Here is a 12,075-nt window from a genome sequence, read left to right as displayed (position 1 = left end):
AGATAAGACCATAGGTGCAGACCTACTTTGCAGACATTGTGAGGGCAGAAGGAAAAAAGAACAGGACATAACTGTTGTAGGAAAGGGGAGGGCCCCCTACAGGGCCCCAAGAGTGGGCTCTTGTCTAACACTCGGAAAAGAATTGTCGGAGGAGACACGTGCTGACAAAGCAAGAGATTTTATTGGGAAGGGCACCCGGGTGGAGAGCAGTAGGGTAAGGGAACTCAGGAGAGCTGCTCTGCCGAGTGGCTCTCAACGTGGTGTTTTATGGTGATAGGATTAGTTTCCAGGTGGTCTTTGGCCAATCATTCTAATTCAGAGTCTTTCTTGGTGGTGCATGCATTGCTCAGCCAAGATGGATGCTAGCGAGAGGGATTCTGGGAAGTGGATGGACATGCGGTGTCTCCTTTCAACCTTTCTCGAACTCTTCTGGTTGGTGGTGGCTTATTAGTTCCTCCTTATCAGGATCTCCTGTCATAAAACAACTCATGCAAATGGTTACTATGGTGCCTGGCCAGGGTGGATGGTTTCAGTGTGCTTCCCCTAACAACTCGTCCCTGAGAGACTTCATACTAAAGATACTTCTTGGGAATTGGGGCAGAGGTCTCTTTCTTCTGTAACTTCTTCCTGCTGTGCATGGGCATAGGCCTGTCTAGCAGAGCAGAGGTCTCTCTCTACCTGATCTAAGTTGGGATGTTCCACATCTGAAACCAGCTTCCACCCTTGTAGTAACATCAATTTGGCTTGGAACTGCTGGAGTCTGCTGGAAATAAACTTTGTAAGGAGCTGGAGTATACAGGGGCCAAATAGGAGGCCTAATAAGACAGTTGTCACTGGACCCATGAACAGTAGGAGCCAAGAAGGGAGAGAAAGAGAACTGCATGCACTTGTTGAACTCAAATCCTGGATCTTTGTGGTCTGTTCCAAAAGCCCCTTGATATCTTCTTGGACCTGCCCAGACTGGTTGTAATAAAAACAGCATTCTTCCTTTAGATAGAGACAAGTGCCCCCCTGTCCTGCAGTCAGTAAATCTAGGGCCTGACGATTTTGTAGGACCATTGCGGCTAGGGAGTCTAACTGGGATTGTAGGCGTTGGAGGTCCTCACCGTTTTTTCTATGGATACAGCAGTGTTGGTAGAAAGCTGCTGAAATTTATGTAAAGAAGTTCCCCCCATGGCAACTCCTGTCAAACCAGCAGTCAGTACTAATGCCAGGAAAAGAGGGGTAAGTATTACTGCATGACGTATCCTCTGGTTGGTATATACTGGTAAAGGCAAGGAAGTATTACTCCAGGCCAGATCTGTGTGGGGTGTAACATGCCCTAGGGAGCAAGTTCCTGACCAAAAAGGTGGTAGGGATAAATAAGCTTTATCCCCACATATGAAATAGACACCATGACTGGGTTTAAGCTGGGCAGCAAAACGGGTTTACCAAAGAGGAAAAGGATTTCCATCTGCCTTACAACTGGAGCATGGCATAATGGAACAGAGGCAGTCTCTTAGTAGCTGGGAGGAGACCGTCACTCCACTTGCTGCAAAACCAGCAGCAGTGAGGGCATTTAGGAAGGGATTTAAGTGTTGTGAGGCATCCTGGGTTTTGTCCTCGAGGTAGAGAGTATTTTGTTTAGGCTCCCACCATAGGGTTAGGTTTTCAGGGGTGGGTACCCAAGGCAATGGCACCCCACTCCAGTACTCTTGCTTGGAAAATCCCATGGATGGAGGAGCCTGTTAGGCTGCAATCCATGGGGTCGCTAAGAGTCGGACACGACTGAGTGACTTCACTTTCACTTTTCACTTTCATGCATTGGAGAAGAAAATGGCAGCCCACTCCAGTGTTCTTGCCTGGAGAATCCCAGGGACGGGGGAGCCTGGTAGGCTGCCGTCTATGGGGTCGCACAGAGTCGGAAACGATTGAAGTGACTTAGCATACCCCTACAGGGAATAACGGGTCAGAGTTGCCTGCCCAATTTAGAAACCAGGATGAATGGGTGTGGCTCTTTGGTCGTCCAGAACAGAACATGGATTTTCGAGACTGGTTAATAGCATCCGAGGAGAGCCTCATGTTTGGGGATAGGTATAGTGTATTAGTTCTGCCAGAACCTCTAGTTCCCAGACGTTGGGCTAAATCGTAATACCCTAGTGAAATTTCTAGGTCCCAGTTTTTCCCATCAGTTTCAACCGTGAAGGTCACCGCACATTGTGAGTTGCCTAGATTTCCCACTGACACCCCTGTCAGGGAGTCGCTTTTTAGACAGATAGGGAAGGTCACTTGGGGAATGTTAGTCAAGAGAGAAAATAAGGGCTCAGGTGGGATTGCAGATGTTATTGAGGGGGTAAATATAGACAGTTGTTGCTGATACTGAGGCATGAAGTTTTTTTCCCCTTTTTCCCAAAAGGCCATACTGTGACCAGATGGAGTGCACTGGGTAACAGCATGTAGCTCGGTTGGAAGGGTGGGCCACTGATACCCTGGGATAGGTTGGACATACCCCCAACTTCTGCCATTAATGCAGATCCAGCAGGGACTGGTTAGGTTGAGTCGAGAAGCAGTGTGGTTTGCAAGCATATATGCCTCGTTTAGGGAGAGATTAATAGCCACACAGGGAGACATGATTAGAATGAGGAAGAACATCATAGGATGATTGACTTATTTGATGGGGTTCCGCCTGAACAAGAGTCTGAGATCTTCAGCAGGTTCACAGGAATAGTCGTCCTCTGGTTTTGGAGTCTTAGTCCCTGTCTCCCCCTCCTGTAGGCCATACGGTTTTATTCTAGAATTGTGGACCCAGGCAGATAGACCCCTCACTTTAATAGCAGTTGAAGTTACTAGGACAGCCTGATATGGTCCTGTCCATTTCTTGGACAGCTGGCTTGGACTCCCTTTTTCTTGCCAGGTCTTTACTAGGTCCCCCGGCTCTACCTGGGGATTTTTCAAGTTTTCCTGTGGTCTAGGGAGGATCTGTTCTCCATATCGTTGGAGTTCTTGTTGAAACCTTCCCAGGTCAATTATATGTTTTAAGAGAGTATTGGTGTCCTCATAAGAAAACAAATCCGAACTTAAGAATGGACATCCATACCTCATTTCATAAGGACTTAATAATAGTGGCCGTTTGGGGGCTGTCCATACCCTCATGAGGGCTATGGGTAACGTATGGATCCACTTATTATGTGTTTCTTGATATAGCTTGGCCAGAGCCCTTTTAAGAGTCTGGTTGGCTCTCTCTACCTTTCCCAAAGCTTGAGACCTCCAGGATGAGTGGAGGCGGTATTTTATGCCTAAGCATGCGGCCAGGCTCTGGGATATTGTGGCTGTAAATGAGGGCCCACCGTCACTCTGAAGTGATCGAGGCAACCCAAACCTAGGTACTATCTCCTTCAGCAGAGCTTTACAGACTTCTGTGGCTCTCTCTATCTTAGTAGGGAATGCTTCAATCCATCCTGTGAACGTGTCAATAAAGTCAATAAAGACTAGCAAATAAGAAAACCGTTGGTCTTTGGCATGGCTGTAAAATCCACCTGCCAGTCCTCTCCTGGATATGATCCCCGATGTTGGACAGGTTTAATTAGAGGAGATGACAAGGGTCTGGTTTTTGAATTATTTCTTAGACAGGTACCACAATTCTGTGTGACCTAACAACCTTAGCCAACTGGGGATGGTAGAGAATAGGCTTGAGCAAGATTTCCAGATTATCTCTTCCAAAATGGGTACTTTTATGTAAGGAGTTAATAATTTTCCAAACCTGAGAGTCAGGGAGTATTACTTGGGCCTGATCAGTCTGAAACCACCCATGTGACCCAGTCTCCCAGCCCCGCTTAGCATATTGGGAATGTTCCTCTGGGGTATAATCTGGAGACAGGGTTTCCTTGGGGAAAAGGAGGCAGATATCAGTGACAGGGGTAGCTTCCCTAGCAGCTCGTTTTGCCTCCTGATCAGCTTTTCTATTTCCTTGGGCCTCCTCTTCTTGCCCCTTTTGGTGACCTTTACAGTGGATGACAGCTAATTTTGCAGGAAGTTTGACTGCCTCCAGGAGCCTGAGAAAGAGCTCTTTGTGTTTAATAGGAGAGCTTCAAGCACTGAGCATCCCTCTTTCTTTCCAAATTCCGGCATGAATTTACAAATTTAGTAGGTAAACTCAAAATGGTAATAGTCACTGCTGAGGACAAAATTGGTTTCCTGAGGATCTGTCGCACAACACTGATTAAAAAAAAAATCAGAGATGGAACTCAGAAACTAATATTAATAGATAAGACTGTAGGTGCAGACCTACTTTGCAGACATTGTGAGGGCAGAAGGAAAAAAGAACAGGACATACAATTAAACCAAGAGTAAGGAAAGCTTACCTGAGCTAAAAAAAAAAGTCATGCCTCAGACTGAAAGGGCCTGTGAGCCCCAGGAAGAATTAGCAAAACAGACACCAAACTAAACAGACATTTCACCTTCAGGGGTTAAAGGGAAAATGATACAGACTTCCAAACAGAAACCACAGCTATGTCAAAGGAATGACGCTGAGATTAGCACCAAATACCTAATCTAATCTACAGCCCTGGAAGCCAGAGCAACCTGTCTGTTTGTCCCTTTCTCAGAATCTCACTTCATGTCACGTACATCAGCACACAGTCACATTGGTTTAAGGCCTAAGTTGATTTAAAGTCTAAGTATACAAACAAAGTGATCAAGAATTTAGGAAAAAATCTAGGGGAAACGTATAAACTTGGGAAGTGGTAGACCACCTTCAGAAGAGATGAAACCCACAAACCAAAGACTAAATGAGGTTTGACTTTATTTTGAAAAACAGGAAAAAGATTTATTTATACAGTTGTTAAAGTGTTCATATCTCTGCTGTATGAAGAGCACCTATGAATAGACATGAAGACAAACAAGCTGATTGAAAAATGAACGAAGGAGGTGAAAGACAGGTCAGAGAAGAGGAAATAAGCATGGCCCTGGACCTCCCCAGCAGTCAGGGAAACAGTTCTGAGCAGCTATGAGAGCCCTCTTTTCACCTATCAGGTAGATAATATCAGAAAATTGCAAGTAGACAAAAATTTGTAGGAAACATAAGAAATTCAGTGACACTCTGATAAACTTTTCGTTCATGGCATCTAAAGCGGTTGTTCAGGCAATTCAAAACCAATACAATATTGTAAAGTTAAAAAAAAAACAAAAACAAAATACTATCAGAGAAAGGATGTAACCTTTCTCCCCCACCCAGTTTCAAAGTTTCAGAAAACTATCACCTGTGCTTATTGAAAATAAGTTGCTCCTTCTTAAAAACATACATTCGGATTATGAGAAGTCGCACGACTAGCATATTAACCACCACTTCCAGGTTCTAATTTTTTCCTTGTTGACTCTTCACACTTGTGAGTCATTTCCTTTTACTCTGTAGCTAAAGTGTCACAAGGTTCTGACCTCCAGAATCCGTTAGGAGGGTTTTATCACCCTAACAGAAAAAAAGGTGCCAGAGTTCAAATTGTCTTATCCATAAGAGAAATGTTTCACTCTCCTACAAGAGCAGCTGGAGATGAGGCTGTTACAGCCATGGCTGTGGCCACATGTGCCCTGTTTCTCTCCTCCGCCCTTTCCCTCTGGTTTCTCCCTGATGTTAGCGGCAGCAGCTGGGGCCCTCCTTCCTAGTTCACGTATAGAGACAAGCCAGAAACACAGAGCCCTTCCCTTTTGTGTGAGCGGAACTATTTAGGTTACCTGTATGCTCTTAGGAAAGAGCAAGGCGCTGACTCAGGTCTGGAGCTGTGAATAGGTCTGGGTGGGGGTGGTAGTGACCAGCTTCCAGGAAGCGGAAGGCTCCCCTGGTGTTAGGGGTGGGTCAGCTTCCTCTGAGGCACGTGCGGCTGCAGACCAGAGTGGAGTGGGGGTGGGGGCAGAGATCTAGAGGTTCCATGAGGGGGAAAGGGATACAGAGCAGGCACCATGCAGGTGTACGGCTCCTGTGCCCTGCACATGGCCATGCCCAGACATGGCCACTGCTGTGGTCCAGGCTGCTCATACACTTCAGTCAGTTGTTATATCAGTTTCCTGTTGCCGCTGTAGCTAATTTCTACAAATGCATTTTCTTACAACTCAGGAAGTCAGAGGGCCCAAATCGGTCTCAGTGGCTAAAGTCAGGGTGTCGGATGCTCTAGGGGAGGGTCAGTGTCTTCCCTATCTGGCCTCCACAGGCTGCCTGTGTCCCCTGGCCTGTGGCTCCTCATCACATCATTTCTCCATCTATTTCCATCTGTGCATCATCTTCTCTGTGTCTGCTCCTCCTGCCTCCTTGTGGGTCCTGTGGTTACCTTGGGTCTAATCCAGGGTACCCTCCAGGGTACCCTCCCCATCTCAACATCCCGAATTTAATCAATCTGCTCAGTCCCTTTTGCCATGGACGGCAGCACAGTCCTGGGTTCCAGGAACTCGGGTGTGGACTTCTTGGGGAGGGTGGTCATTCAGCTTACCTGTCTCCTGTGTCCTCGTCTCTGCCTTACTGCTGTGCTTCCATCTCATCTCTTGTGCGTCTACCATGTGTTCCGCTCCCCATTTACATTATACAGGAGAGAAAGCAGTTTAAACAACCAAACATTAAATTCTGGAAATGGAGTTGAAGGAATAAAAGCACCTATAATTGTATTTATCTCCTGAAAATATTTGTTTGGAATTTCAAATTTCATGTAATTTTACCTATGTAAAGTGAACATCACTGTCTCAGTGAGCTGATCCAGAACCTCTTTTCAAAGAATATACTGCTCTTATCAAATCCCTTTAAAACAGTATTTTAAATTCTGCTTCCAAATAGGGCTCACACTTTCCACTACTATTACGTTAAAAGTCATGTATGAGATGTTTTTGTGTGTGTGTGTGTTTTTCCCCAAAGTGAATTTACTTCCTTTTGATCAGAAACTAATATCCTTGACAGTATTTTTCACTGGAGAGGGAAGAGACTAACTCACTTACCCCTCGGAGAATCTGGTTTGACCAGTGTTCTTGTTTGGTGGCATCATTCATGGGAGAGAGAGAATATGGTTGCCTGGAAGTCCCATGCCACACTGGCAGCCATGACCACTGATCCCCCTTTCAAATTTCAATGTCTTGCTGTGTCACCTCAGCCAGAAGTGTTTCCAGTGAACTATTATTTATTCCTTGGTGTATCATGTTAGTGTGAGATAGAAGTGCTTCAACCTTCTGTCATTAGAGAAAGCAGAGTAGTAATTTTAAAATTACTTAGCACATTAATTAAACATCAAAACATTAAAAGGAGGATTTCCTTGGTGGTACAGTGGATAGAAATCTGCCTGCCAATGCGAGGGACATGGGTTCGATCCCTGGCCCGGGAAGATTCCACTTGTCTCGGAGTAATTAAGCCTGTGCACCACCACTACTGAGCCCAGGCTCTAAGTCCAGAAGCCACAGCTACTGAGCCCTCAATTGTTGAACCTCACAGGCCCTAGAGCCCATGCTCTGCAACAAGAGAAGCCCCCACAATGAGAAGCCTGCCTGCCACAACAAAGAGTAGCTCCTGGTCGCCACAACTAGAGAAAGCCAGTGCGTAGCAACAAAGATCTGACACAATCAAAATTAATTAATTAATTAAAATAAACCCAAAGAAGTTTATGAGGGAATGAAGAAAAAAAAAAGTTTGAGATGCTAAGACAGTTGATCATACTTATTTGTATGCTAATTCTTTATCTTTAGTTACACTGTTAAAGTGCCACTTGAATTCTGACCTGGGCCTTCCATAATGATTCATGGGCTGTGGGTTTCCTGAAACTTGTATCTCATGGGGTGAACAGTTAAAAAAATGAATCACACAAATCAACACCCCTGTGGGAGTCCGTGTACCATGCAGACCCAAATGTCTGTTGACGGCCACACGCTGGTGCTCTGTGTTCTTGTTTCTACCAAGGCAGGAGTGGGCTTCCCTCAGCCAGGTGGGCCGACTGTGATGGGGAATTGAGTGGCATCAGTTTTCACCAGCAGGATGGCAGGTGCATCCTCATTTCATACCTGCATTGTGGGTGTCCTCATCTAGTCTGACCCTGAGGGTGAGCAACTCTCAGAATGAACTGTGGGTTGAGAGGAAACCAGGGTGGGGAGGGGAAAGATTGAGTGGCAGCCTGTATCATGCATTTTCCTGAACCCTGGCCGCACAGGCCTGGTCCAGGCAGACCATACGCCTGTTTCACTGGTTAAGCCTTCCATCGTATGCCAAAGAAGCAAAAATCATCTTTGCATTTACCACTGGAATCAACTAATATTAAATAATAGCTGAGAATTCCAGCTGGAATTCCAGTGGGCAGAAAATGGACCTCTCTCTCTAGTTAATTTTTATTCATGCTCTTACTGTTGATCTTCATGAAAGAGTCAAGAAATGAATAGCCTTGAAATTACTAGTTTGTTTTCACTCTCATCACTTACTATCATTATAAATGTCTTAACAACATGCAGATTTTGGAAAGCAGCATTTTGCTGGTGTGGGCTAAAGGAGGCTGGGAAAAGCATTGTTTTATCAAGAGAAGTAGTTTTCAGTTAATGGCATAATGGGAAATTCATCTGTGTTATCATTATGTTTTATTTGGATCACGGAGCTCAGTTTTCAAAAACAATTTGGTGCCTTTGAACATAATTCTTTAGTACACTATTTTGTTCTCTAATTGTCATAGAATCTGTTATCTAATGACCTCAAAACGTGTGGCTTCAAAGAACCCTTTCACCATATTATTTATTTCCCTTTTTGGGTCAGGAATTTGGGTGAGATTTGCTTGGACAATTTTGGGGATTCATGTGGCGTTAGCTGAAGTCAGTGGGTGGTGGTCTTCAGCTGGTGGCTGGTTGGTCAGGAGGCTCCAGAATGACTTCAGAGCCTGCTACTCTGGTGGGTGCAGGGGGCAGGTTGGGCTCCGCTGGGTCTCCCTTTCTATATAACCCTTCTTGCAAGGCAGTCGGACTTCTTTCCTGGCCGCTCAGGGCTCTGAGAGCAAATGTTCTCGGAGATGCTACATGGAAGCCCTCAGCCTCCTGGGTCCCCTCCACCCTTCCCCTCTGCTGGCTGACTTAGCCCTCCAGCCCATGGGGATCGAGGGGACACAGCCTTCCCATCTCTGCAGAGGGTGTGTCAGAGAAATTTGTAGCCTGTGGGGGAAATGAAAGTTATTGATCAAAAAGTCACAGGTTATTGATCCATAAGAGACATTAGACTTAATCCAGCCACTATGCTTTACAGATCAAAAATATATGTATATCAGTAAAAATGAGGAAATTTTTATTTTTCTCTGCAAATTTTTATTTTCTATGGGTTGACCCATCAAAAAGATGAAATAATTTCTATAGAGTTGCTTGTTGCACAGTGTGGCAGGGCCTTTGATAAACCACACAAGCTTAATAGCCCAGGCATGAAGAGAAAAATTGCTATCAATATAATTATCTACTCATTTTCTCTAGAGATTACTATTTGAATATCCTCTTTGTTTTTAAACTCTCCTTGGTAGTTGCTGAAATAATAATTTTGCACTACTTGTTTTTTGTCACTTCTTGTAAAAAATATTCACAGTTGGTAGAATTTTAGTGGTATTTGGGTTACATATTTTTGACATAAAAGAATAATAGTGTAATTTACTAAAATGAAGCAAAATTTCACGTATGTTGTGTTCGGAGGAGATCTTTAATTCTGGGAGAAATGAGTGCACCATACCCGGAGTTCGCCGAAAACAAGGTGAGTCTTCAGCCTGGCCGGGTGTCTTGGAGGATCGCTCAGGAGGGGGGGGCGTTTTCTTGCAGACCGTCGGGGGAGGCACTGCAGTGCCCGAGCGGGTGCCGGAGCCAGACGCTGGCGGGGCGGCGGAGCAGGACCGAGGCCTCACGGATGGGAGCACCCTGTGCGAGCGCCGGCTCAGCGGCTGCAGCCTGTGCGGCATTGAGGAGGAGCACCGTGCGGTTTACGACATGGTCCAGCGCATCCTGCTGTCCACCCGCGGCTATGTCAACTTCGTGAACGAGGTGTTCCGCCAGGTGAGAGCGTGCGCATGCGTGTGTGTGTGTGTGTATGCGTGCGTTTGTGTGTTTGGGGGAGGGGGTGGGAGTGGGAGGGGTTGTGCAGGGGCAGGTCGCAAAGCTGAAGAGGTTTCTGTCTTTGTTCTGTTACTCATAATACTCCAAGGAATACAATCGCCAAGTTGGGCTGAGTTACACAACTCCGTAATGATTTCTTTCATCCCACTTTTAAGGTCTCACATGGAGGGTTGGAATTTGAGCATTTTGTTCATTTTTAATGTTTCCAAGATTTCCAGGAGAAATATCAATAACCTCAGATATGCAGATGACACCACCCTAATGGCAGAAAGTGAAAAGGAACTAAAGAGCCTCTTGATGAAGGTGAAAGATAAGAGTGGAAAAGCTGGCTTAAAGCTCCACATTCAAAAAACTAAGATCCTGGAATCCGGTCCCATCACTTCATGGCAAATAGATGGGGAAACAATGGAAACAGTGACAGATTTTGGGCTCCAAAATCACTGCAGTTGGTGACTGCAGTCATGAAATTAAAAGACACTTGTTCCTTGGAAGAAAAGCTATGACAAACCTAGATCGCATATTATTAGAAGCAGAGACATCACTTTGCCAACAAAGGTCTGTATAGTCGAAGCTATGATTTCTCCAATAGTCACGTACGGATGTGACAGTTGGATCATAAAGAAGGCTGAGTGATGAAGATTAAATGCTTTCAAATTGTGGTGCTGGAGAAGACTCTTGAGAATCCCTTGGACTGCAAGGAGATCCAACCAGTCAATCCTAAAGGAAATCAACCCTGAATTTTCATTGGAAGGACTGATGCTGAATCTCCAATACTTTGCCCACCTGATGTGAAGAGCCGACTCACTGGAAAAGACCCTGATGCTGGGAAAGATTGAAGGCGGGAGGAGAAAGGGATGACAGAGGATGAGATGGTTGGATGGTATCATCGATTCAATGGACATGAGTTCCGAGAGATAGTGAAGGACAGGGAGGCTTGGCGTGGTGCACTCCATGGGGTCACAAAGAGTTGGACACGACTGAACAACAACAATGTTGTTTTCATGATTTGATTTTGGAAAATTCCTACACGGGGTGGAACAATTCTATATTTGAACAAAATCATCGCCTCAAATACCCTGTGTTTCCATAGCAAATTTTAAGCCCAGAGGGAGGCAGCAGGAAAATTGCTTCTGAACCCCTGGCAGCATGTGATAGCATACAAGAATTGTTGGGTGGCTGGAGGCACTCAGGCTGCAAGCTCCTGCAGACAGTTGGACTTTGCCTGCAAAGGCCTCTTTCAGCACCTCTGATAGGAGTGTTTATGTCGTAAGAGGAAAAAGGAGACTAGGGAGGGGATTAAGAGGAAAGAAAGGAGCAGAGGTCGAGATGTTGAAATAACAGAACTTTGGGGCAAGCTGAATTGACGCGGTCAGTCCCAGAAGGCATATGATTGAGAGCAGAGGTCAGCACATTTTAATAGAGTAAAGGACCAAATAGTAAGCATCTTCGCCTTTGTTGATCACAGAAGCTCTGCTTTGTAGTGAGAAAGCAGCCAGGGATAGCATGGAACAAAGCTCGTACAGGAACAAGCCCGTGTTCCTGTAAAACCTTATTCACAAAAATCAAGTGGCAGAGGGGATTTAGGTAGTGTATCATAGTTCCACAGCTGATCGTGATCTATAGCAGTGTTTGAAACCCTTGGGTGCAAATACATAATATCAGATATCATCGACAAAGCTTTTAAATATTGCACTAGAGATAAGAGCTAAATTGATGTGGTTTTACCTGTATTGTGTATTTACTTATTTACCATACACATAGTTTCATCCACATCCATTATTGGCATTCCACCCCTGGAAATAGTGTGTTATAAGTTCTCAATTTAATACAAATCCCAAATTCAATCTAAATTCACTTTTGAAGTAGCTTGAGTCATTGAGGTTAACTGCAGACTACTTACGGAGAAGGCAATGGCACCCCACTCCAGTACTCTTGCCTGGAAAATCCCATGGACAGAGGAGCCTGGTGGGCTGCAGTCCATGGGATCGCTAAGAGTCGGACATGACTGAGCGA

General features: G+C 45.2%; 1 protein-coding gene across 5 annotated transcripts in view; it reads left to right on the top strand.

Moving 5' to 3' along the window:
• RALGAPA2 (Ral GTPase activating protein catalytic subunit alpha 2) overlaps positions 1-12,075 on the top strand; it is a 279,065-nt gene that overhangs the window by 73,633 nt on the left and 193,357 nt on the right. For all 5 annotated transcript variants that reach the window (XM_061436379.1, XM_061436376.1, XM_061436378.1 and 2 more), the window contains exon 10: positions 9,772-10,002. In XM_061436379.1, coding sequence (XP_061292363.1) covers positions 9,772-10,002 — 231 coding nt within the window. The remainder of the gene's footprint in view (positions 1-9,771; positions 10,003-12,075) is intronic.

The sequence above is a fragment of the Bos javanicus genome, chromosome 13, assembly GCF_032452875.1.
Source record: "Bos javanicus breed banteng chromosome 13, ARS-OSU_banteng_1.0, whole genome shotgun sequence".
Classification (NCBI taxonomy): Eukaryota; Metazoa; Chordata; class Mammalia; order Artiodactyla; family Bovidae; genus Bos; species Bos javanicus.
The sequence above is the reverse complement of the archived record's forward strand: the minus strand, read 5'-3'. Positions and strand labels throughout refer to the sequence as shown.